Source organism: Pristiophorus japonicus, chromosome 27 (genome assembly GCF_044704955.1).
Source record: "Pristiophorus japonicus isolate sPriJap1 chromosome 27, sPriJap1.hap1, whole genome shotgun sequence".
NCBI lineage: Eukaryota > Metazoa > Chordata > Chondrichthyes > Pristiophoridae > Pristiophorus > Pristiophorus japonicus.
In genome coordinates this window covers 6,671,185-6,681,247 of record NC_092003.1, presented here as the reverse complement: position 1 = coordinate 6,681,247, position 10,063 = coordinate 6,671,185, and the positions used below count along the sequence as shown (strand labels likewise).

At 57.1% G+C, this 10,063-nt stretch overlaps 1 protein-coding gene across 1 annotated transcript in view; it reads left to right on the top strand.

The window, feature by feature from the left end:
* LOC139239331 (pecanex-like protein 3) overlaps window positions 1-10,063 on the top strand; it is an 89,544-nt gene that overhangs the window by 70,528 nt on the left and 8,953 nt on the right. The window contains exons 22-27 of the mRNA XM_070868006.1: window positions 1,127-1,357; window positions 2,241-2,344; window positions 3,855-4,002; window positions 4,668-4,898; window positions 6,584-6,858; window positions 9,241-9,425. Coding sequence (XP_070724107.1) covers window positions 1,127-1,357; window positions 2,241-2,344; window positions 3,855-4,002; window positions 4,668-4,898; window positions 6,584-6,858; window positions 9,241-9,425 — 1,174 coding nt within the window. The remainder of the gene's footprint in view (window positions 1-1,126; window positions 1,358-2,240; window positions 2,345-3,854; window positions 4,003-4,667; window positions 4,899-6,583; window positions 6,859-9,240; window positions 9,426-10,063) is intronic.

The following is a 10,063-nucleotide window of genomic DNA, read 5'->3' as shown; positions in this document are numbered from 1 at the left end:
CCCCCCTTCTACTCCCCCCCCCACCTTCTACTCCCCCCCTCAGCCTCTACTCCCCCCCCCTTCTTACTCCCCCCCCCTTCTACTCCCCCCCCCCCCCCCCCTCTACACACACCCCCCCTTCTACACACCCCCCCTTCTACACACCCCCCCTTCTACACACCCCCCCCTTCTACACACCCACCCCCCTTCTACACCCCCCCCCTTCTACACACCCCCCCCCTTCTACACCCCCCCCCCTTCTACACACCCCCCCCCCTTCTACACACCCCCCCCCCCCTTCTACACACCCCCCCCCCCTTCTACACACCCCCACCCCCCTTCTACACACCCCCCCCCCTTCTACACACCCCCCCCCCTTCTACACACCCCCCCCCCCTTCTACACACCCCCCCCCCCTTCTACACACCCCCCCCCCCCTTCTACACACCCCCCCCCCCTTCTAACACCCCCCCCCCTTCTACACACCCCCCCCCCTTCTACACAACCCCCCCCCCTTCTACACAACCCCCCCCCCTTCTACACAACCCCCCCCCCTTCTACACACCCCCCCCCCCCTTCTACACCCCCCCCCCCCCTTCTCACACCCCCCCCCCCCTTCTACACCCCCCCCCCCCCCCCCTTCTACACACCCCCCCCCCCTTCTACCCCCCCCCCCCCCCTTCTACACCCCCCCCCCTTCTACACCCCCCCCCCCCTTCTACACCCCCCCCCCCCCCTTCTACACCCCCCCCCCCTTCTACACCCCCCACCAAACACTCCCAGGGCAGGTACAGGGTGTTAGATACAGAGTAAAGTAGTATTGGCCACAGGACACCAGGGATAACTCTCCTCCTCTTCCAATAGTCCCATGGGATCTTTTACATCCACTTGAGCGGGCAGACGGGACTTCGGTTCAATGTCCCATCTGAAAGACGGCCCCTCCGGCAGTGCGGCGCTCCCTCAGCACCGCACTGGAGTGTTGGCCTGGATTGTGGGCTCAAGTCCCTGGAGTGGGACTCGAACTAACAAACCTGCTGACTTGGAGGCGAGAGTGCTGCCCACTGGGCCACAGCTGACACCCAAAAGGGCCGGCTGGAGGTGGCGCTGTTAGCAAAGTCTCTCTCTCTCTCTCTCTCTCTCTCGCCAGAGTATTGTCTACTACGTCATCTGCTCCCCGAAGCTGGAGGAGTGGGTGAGCAGCGAGGCAATCCAGGAGGTGCTGCGGCCCTGCTCCAACCCCAGCTACGCTGACAGCGATCCCACCTTCAACCACAACATCGACGAGGACTACGACCACCGCCTGCAGGGCGTCTCCCTGGCCTCCTTCTGCAACGTCTACCTGGACTGGATCCAGTACTGTGCCAGCCGGCGGGACAAGGTAGGCCCCCTAGCAACCCCCCCCCTCCCCCCCAGGTGTCAGCCGGGTCCATTTGTCGGGGGCCGGTGGGGGAAGGGGTTGGGGGTCAAGATTGGGCGCCGGGACCCGAGGGAGTCTCCCCCGAACCCCAACCTCTCCCTACGCTCAACTCCTTCCAGTGGGACATTGCTGGATAGTGAGCAGGAGCAATTGTATCTCTGCCATGATCTCCTCCACTGTAGTGACTCCCCTAACCCAGCGCAACATGCTCGAAAGTGGTGCACTCCTGGTCTGCATTGCCAAGCCCTAAACGAACGGAAGCAAAGAAAGACTTGCATTAATGTAGCGCCGTTCATGACCATCGGATGTCTCAAAGCGCTTTACAGCCAATGAAGTACTTTTGGAGTGTAGTCACTGTTGTAATGTGGGGGAAACAGCAGCCAGTTTGTGCACAGCAAGCTCCCACACACAGCAATGTGATAATGACCCGATAATCTGTTTTTGTTATGTTGGTTGAGGGATAAATATTGGCCCCAGGTTAGTGCGGCGCTCCCTCAGTGCTGCCCCTCCGACAGCGCGGCGCTCCCTCAGTGCTGCCCCTCCGACAGCGCGGCGCTCCCTCAGTGCTGCCCCTCCGACAGCGCGGCGCTCCCTCAGTGCTGCCCCTCCGACAGCGCGGCGCTCCCTCAGTGCTGCCCCTCCGACAGCGCGGCGCTCCCTCAGTACTGCACTGGGAGTGGCAGCCTAGATTTTTGTGCTCAAGTCTCTGGAGTGGGACTTGAACCCACAACCTTCTGACTCAGAGACGAGGGTGCTACCCACTGAGCCACAGCTGGCGATACTGAATTCCTTGTCTAACTCGGCGGCTAACGTGACCATCCCTCTCTGCTCCCTCCTCATGCAGTCCGTGGAAAGCGACAGGAACTCCCACCTGGTGACCTTGTGTTTCGGACTCTGCATCCTGGGCCGGAGAGCCCTGGGAACGGCCTCGCACAGCATGTCCGCCAGGTAAGGGAGCGCGCAGGGCGTGGCAGGGCGGCACCGAATCTGCATACCGACGGCGGGCCTTTCACCTCCAGCGACCACAGTTGGAAGAATGGCAGTGGTGAGCTGGAATATGGTGTAGATAGGATGGGGCTTGTGGGCTTTGTGACTGAGGTGGGGTGGGGGGGGCTGGGGATTCAGAGGGGTAATGTATTTGCTTCATGGGTTCTCCGCTTAAGAATTCATTGCAATTAAGAACTAGTCGGTATATTAACAAAGATTTACCGCCGATACAGCAGGCGGTGAAGAAGGCAAATGGCACATTGGCCTTCATAGCGAGAGGATTTGAGTATAGGAGCAGGGAGGTCTTAGGATAGTTGTACAGGGCCTTGGTGAGGCCACACCTGGAGTATTGTGTTCAGTTTTGGTCTCCTAATTTGAGGAAGGACATTCTTGCTATTGAGGGAGTGCAGCGAAGGTTCACCAGACTGATTCCCGGGATGGCAGGACTGACATATGAAGAAAGACTGGATCGACTAGGCTTATATTCACTGGAATTTAGAAGAATGAGAGGGGAATCTCATAGAAACGTATAAAATTCTGACGGGACTGGACAGGTTAGATGCAGGAAGAATGTTCCCGATGTTGGGGAAGTCCAGAACCAGGGGACACAGTCTAAGGATAAGGGGTAAGCCATTTAGGACCGAGATGAGGAGAAACTTCTTCACCCAGAGAATTGTGAACCTGTGGAATTCTCTACCACAGAAAGTTGTTGAGGCCAGTTCGTTAGATATATTCAAAAGGGAGTTAGATGTGGCCCTTCCGGCTAAAGGGATCAAGGGGTATGGGGAGAAAGCAGGAATGAGGTACTGAAGTTGCATGATCAGCCATGATCATATTGAATGGTGGTGCAGGCTCGAAGGGCCGAATGGCCTACTCCTGCACCTACTTTCTATGTTAACACTCACACTACACATTTCCAGTTCATCCGCCAGGCTCACAACTGCATACCGTTAATGTAGTCAAACGTCCCAACATTCGACACTGAAACACACGAGATGTTAGGACATGTGACCAAAAGCTGGGTCAGAGAGGCAGGTTTTAAGCTGCGTCATAAAGGAGGAGAGCGAGGCGGAGAGGTTTAGGGAGGGAGTTCCAGAGCTTGGGGCCCAGGCAGCTGAAGGCCACCAATGGTGGAATCTCAAATCGTGGATCTGCAAGAGGCCAGAATTAGTGGAGCGCAGACATCTCGGGCGGGGGGGGGGGGGGGGGGGGATTAGAGATAGGGAGGGGCGAGGCCATGGAAGGATTTGAGGTGTTGCTTAACCGGGAGTCGATGTAGGTCAGCGAGCACGGGGTGAGGGTGAGCGGGATCCGGTGCGAGTTAGGACACACCGGGTGAGAATCCCAGCACATAGTGTCATGGATTACGCTGGGCTGCAGGGACAGTCGGCACTAATCCTACCTTCTCTCTCGCTCTGTCCTCCCTCTGTCTCTACCCCCCCGTCCCCCCACGCGCTCTCTCTTGCAGCAGTCTGGAGCCCTTCCTGTACGGGTTGCACGCCCTGTTTAAAGGGGATTTCCGCATCACCTGCCCGCGGGACGAGTGGGTCTTCGTCGACATGGAGTTGCTGCAGAAGGTGGTGGCCCCCGGGATCCGGATGTCACTGAAACTGCATCAGGTACGGGGCGAGGTCACGTGGGGGTGTGGGGGGATGGGGGTGTGGGAGGCGGGGGGGGGCGAGGTCACGGGGGCGGCCGGAGCGGACTCGTCCAATTACATGCGGGGGGGGGGGGGGCGGAGGAGCAGCGGGGGTGGGGGAGGATGTGTGGGGGGGTTGGGGGGGCAGTGCGGGGTGCAGGACACTGGGGGAAGGGCAGGGTGGATGGTGGGGAGCGAGAGGGAGAGAGAAGGGTGGGGTGGGGGGGGGAGCAATATGGGAAGGGTAGGGTGCAGGACGGAGGGAGAGGGAAGGGAGAAGGTCAGAGTGGCTGGGCAGGGCGGAGGTGGGGCGCAGTATGGGGAGGGCAGGGGTGCAGGACGGAGGGAGAGGGAAGGGTGGAGAGGACAGGGGAGTCGGACTAATGGACGGAGGGGTCGGAGGGCAAGCCTGGGTTTTCCAGAAGGCATTTCCTCCTGGGTAGCTGTGTATCTGTGCGGACCAGTGAACCGATTGCACCAGGGGGCGGGGAGGTCGGTGGGGGGGGGAAATGAGAGAGACTCACCCCCTCCCCGGGACGTGGACTCGCCCAACGAGCTCTGAGGGAGGTGGGGGGGGCGTCTCTGGGCTTTGCGGTTCGGGGTCCGTCTGACGTGCGGCCTCTTCCCCCTCCTCCCCCGGCCCAGGATCACTTCACCTCCCCCGACGAGTACGATGATCCAGCCGTGCTGTACGACGCCATCACCAGCAATGAGGAGAAGATGGTGATCTCCCACGAGGGCGACCCGGCCTGGCGCAGCGCCATCCTCACTAACACCCAGTCGTTGCTGGCCCTGCGCCATGTGATGGACGACGGCAGCGACGAGTACAAGATCATCATGCTGAACAAACGCTACCTGAGCTTCCGCGTCATCAAGGTACGCCCTGCTCTGACTTGCACCGTGTTACACGTTATGTCGCCTTGCGTATCAATTGGGAGCAGGAGTTGGCCGTTCGGCCCCTCGAGCCTGCTCCGCCATCCAATGAGATCACGGCTGATCTTCGGCCTCAACTCCACTTTCCCGCCCGATCCCCATGCCCTTTAATTACCCATTAGTCCTAAAATCTATCGATCTCAGCCTTGAATATGCTCAGCCACAGCCCTCCGGGGCAGAGAATTCCAAAGGTTCACAACCCTCGGAGTGAAGAAATTCCTCCTCATCTCAGCGGTGGCACAGTGTGGGCAGCGCACTCTCTTCTGAGTCAGAAAATTGTGGGTTCGAGTCCCGCTCCAAGACTCGAGCACAAAAATCCAGAACTACACACCCAGTGCAGTGCTGAGGGAGTGCCGCACTGTCGGAGGGGCAGTGCTGAGGGAGCGCCGCACTGTCGGAGGGGCAGTACTGAGGGAATGCCGCACTGTCGGAGGGGCAGTACTGAGGGAGTGCCACACTGTCGGAGGGGCAGTACTGAGGGAGCACCGCACTGTCGGAGGGGCAGTACTGAGGGAGTGCCGCACTGTCGGAGGGGCGGTGCTGAGGGAGTGCCGCACTGTCGGAGGGGCAGTACTGAGGGAGTGCCGCACTGTCGGAGGGGCGGTGCTGAGGGAGGGGCGGTCTTTCAGATGAGACGTTAAATCGAGGCCCCGTCTGCTCTCTCAGGTGGACATAAAACCCACGACCGCTATTTCGAAGAAGAGCCAGGGGAGGTATCCTCGCTGTCCTGGCCAATATTTATACCTCAATTAACCGTAACAAAAACAAATGATCTGGGTCTTTATCACATTGCAGTGGGAGCTTGCTGTGCGCCTATTGGCCGCCGCATTTCCCACATTCCAGGAGTGACTACACTCCAAAAGTACTTCGTTGACTCTAAAACACATTGGGACATCCAATGGTTGTGAAAGGCGCTATATAAATGCAAGTCTTTTTTCTTTCTAAATGGCCGGCCCCTTATTCCGAGACTGTGACCCCTGGTTCTAGACTCCCCAGCCCCGGCGGAAACACCCTCCCTGCATCTACCCTGTCAAGCCCTGTAAGAATTGTGTGTGTTTCAATGAGATACACGGTGTTGCAGTCGTGTCACTGGACTCGTAATCCAGAGGCCCTGGACTGATGATCCGGAGACGTGAGTTCGAATCCCACCGCGGCAGCTGGGGAATTGAAATTCAGTTTATTAAATAAATCTGCAATTACAAAGCAGCATTAGTCATGGTGACCACGAAACGACAGGATTGTCGGTTAAAAACCCATCTGGATCATGAATGTCCTCTTTATGGAAGTTAATCTACCGCCCTTACCCGGTCTGGCCGGTATGTAACTCTCGACCCACAGCCACGTGGCTGACTCGTAACTGCCCCGTGAAATGGCCGTGCGAGCCACTCTCGTGTTCGAGGGCGGCTCACGACCACCTTCTCGAGGGCAACTGTGGGGTGGGGGGGGGGGGGGGGGGGGGCAGGGAAGGGCAATTGGGGATGAGCAATAAATGCTGGGCCATACTGGTGACTCGTACATCCAGTGAATGACCAGAGCCGTGCGCAGGATAGGATTGACGTGCTTGGCATTAAAGATTGTTTTTTTTTAGACTGTTTTGTCTCCTTTCACCTCCCCTCCTTTGGTCACAGGTGAACCGGGAGTGCGTGCGGGGCCTGTGGTCGGGGCAGCAGCAGGAGCTGGTGTTCCTGCGCAACCGTAACCCGGAGCGGGGCAGCATCCAGAACGCCAAGCAGGCCCTGCGCAACATGATCAACTCCTCGTGCGACCAGCCCATCGGCTACCCAATCTACGTCTCTCCACTCACCACCTCGTACGCGGGCCAGCACGGCCAGCTCCGCAGCATCTGGGGCGACCCCATCAGCCTGAGGAACATCTCCAGCTGGTTCATCTCCAGCTGGGAGAGGTAAGGGCTAACGCGGAGGTAGCGGCTGGTGGGCCTGCCGCGGTCGCCATTCGGGCTCCTCCACCCCCTCGTGCAGCTGATCTGTGTCATGACTCCATCTTACCCCTCTTGCTTCCCTAACCCTTCGGTTAGCCTGACGTCGGTGGTGAGGAAAATGTTGGAATCAATTATTAAAGATGAAATAGCAGCGCATTTGGAAAGCAGTGACCGGATCGGTCCAAGTCAGCATGGATTTACGAAAGGGAAATCATGCTTGACAAATCGTCTAGAATTTTTTGAGGATGTAACTAGTAGAGTGGACAAGGGGGGAACCAGTGGATGTGGTGTATTTGGACTTTCAAAAGGCTTTTGACAAGGTCCCGCATAGGAGATTAGTGTGAAAAATTAAAGCACATGGTATTGGGGGTAATGTATTGACGTGGATAGAGAACTGGTTGGCAGACAGGAAGCAGAGAGTCGGGATAAACGGGTCCTTTTCAGAATGGCAGGCAGTGACTAGTGGGGTGCCGCAGGGCTCAGTGCTGGGACCCCCAGCTATTTACAATATACATTAATGATTTAGACGAAGGAATTGAGTGTAATATCTCCAAGTTTGCAGATGACACTAAGCTGGGTGGCGGTGTGAGCTGTGAGGAGGATGCTAAGAGGCTGCAGGGTGACTTGGACAGGTTAGGTGAGTGGGCAAATGCATGGCAGATGCAGTATAATGTGGATAAATGTGAGGTTATCCACTTTGGTGGCAAAAATAGGAAGGCAGAATATTATTGAATGGTGACAGATTAGTAAAAGGGGAGGGGTAATGAGACCTGGGTGTCATGGTACATCAGCCATTGAAGGTAGGTATGCAGGTACAGCAGTCACTAAAGAAAGCAAATGGCATGTTGGTCTTCCTAGTGAGGGGATTTGAGTATAGGAGCAGGGAGGTCTTACTGCAGTTGTACAGGGCCTTGGTGAGACCACACCTTGAGTATTGTATGCAGTTTTGGTCTCCTAATCTGAGGAAGGACATTCTTGCTATTGAGGGAGTGCAGTGAAGGTTCACCAGACTGATTCCCGGGATGGCAGGACTGACATATGAAGAAAGACTGGATCGACTAGGCTTATATTCACTGGAATTTAGAAGAATGAGAGGGGATCTCATAAAAACATATAAAATTCTGACGGGACTGGACAGGTTAGATGCAGGAAGAATGTTCCCGATGTTGGGGAAGTCCAGAACCAGGGGTCACAGTCTAAGGATAAGGGGTAAGCCATTTAGGACCGAGATGAAGAGAAACTTCTTCACTCAGAGAATTGTGAACCTGTGGAATTCTCTACCACAGAGAGTTGTTGAGGCCAGTTCATTAGATATATTCAAGAGGGAGTTAGATGTGGCCCTTACAGCGAAAGGGATCAAGGGGTATGGAGAGAAAGCAGGAATGGGGTACTGAAGTTGCATGATCAGCCATGAACTCATTGAATGGTGGTGCAGGCTCGAAGGGCCCAATGGCCTACTCCTGCACCTATTGTCTGTTTCTATGTATGTTTCGTCCCCTTGCACAGAAACAGGAGGAGGCCATTCAGCCCTTCGAACCAGTTCCAAATTCACAGGACTGGTCTGTGTCCATCTTCGCTCAGAGTGGGATACATAAGAATTAGGAGCAGGAGTCGGCCATTCGGCCCCTCGAGCCTGCTCTGCCGTTCAATAAGATCACGGCTGATCTTCGACCTGAACTCCACTTTCCGGCACTGTCCCCATATCTCTTGATTCCCTTAATATCCAAAAATCTATCGGTCTCGGCCTTGAATACACTCAACAACTGAGCCTGCACAGCCCTCTGGGGCAGAGACTTCCAAAGATTCACCCCTGAGCGCAAACACAAAGTTTGGTTGCTGTACCTGCATGCTATCAGGAAGGCAAATGGCATGTTGTCCTTTATCACAAGAGGGTTGGAGTATAAGAGTAAGGACGTCTTGCTACAACTGTACAGGGCCCCTGGTGAGCCCACACCTGGAGTGGTGGTTCAGGCCTCTGGATTTACTGGTCCAGTGATGTGACCGCTCTGCTTCTGAACTCCTCCATACCAGACCTTTGTAATGGACACCTTTGGTAATGGCAAATGGTTGTCGACGTAGCACCCGATAAAGATGTCCGTCTGGGATCAGCGGGGACGGAGAAGTGGTCGGGAATATCTTCAGACTCCCAAAACCTCGTGTGTGGCCTCGCCCATTCATCACCTCTGCCCCCCCCCCCCCACTCTCCCAAATTGGCGCCCGGGCCTTGGGAGCCCTTCAAGGACCATCGAGCAGGCATCAGATCTAGTCGTCGTATGGCCTTCCCAATCCTCTCTCTCTCTCTCTCTCTCTCTCTCTCTCTCTCTCTCTCTCTCTCTCGCCCGCCAGGCTGCAGAAGGGATGTGGCGCCGGCTGCAACAGCGGGGGCAACATCGAGGACTCTGACTGTGGCGGGGGCTCATCGTCCATCAGCAACAACCCGACGGTGCACGTGACCCACAGCAGCACATCGCAGAGTGGGCTGGGGGCTTCAAACCCCCAGGGGCCCGTCACCACCAGCCAGCCTCCCTCAGGTGAGTGTTTCCCGTCCCGACATCGACTCCGGCCCTTCCAGTGTCTCCCCCCCCCCCTCTCAACGTTGTGGACGCCCTCTCTGGAATAGACTGTTCCCACGCTCTCCTGTCCCTGGAGCTCCCTCCCTACACCTCTCCGCCTTGCTCTCTTCCTTAAAACCTACCTCTTTGGCCAAGCTCCCCGACCTTCCACTCTCCAGTAAACTCCAACTTATCCAATTCTCTGCTGCCCCCGTGTCCTAACTCGCACCGAGTCCCGCTCACCCATCACCCCCTGTGCTCGCTGCCCCCGTGTCCTAACTCGCACCGAGTCCCGCTCACCCATCACCTCCTGTGCTCGCTGCCCCCGTGTCCTAACTCGCACCGAGTCCCGCTCACCCATCACCCCCTGTGCTCGCTGCCCAGTGTCCTAACTCGCACCGAGTCCCGCTCACTGCCCAGTGTCCTAACTCGCACCGAGTCCCGCTCACCCATCACCCCCTGTGCTCACTGCCCAGTGTCCTAACTCGCACCCAGTCCCGCTCACCCATCACCCCCTGTGCTCGCTGCCCAGTGTCCTAACTCGCACCGAGTCCCGCTCACCCATCACCCCCTGTGCTCACTGCCCAGTGTCCTAACTCGCACCGAGTCCCGCTCAC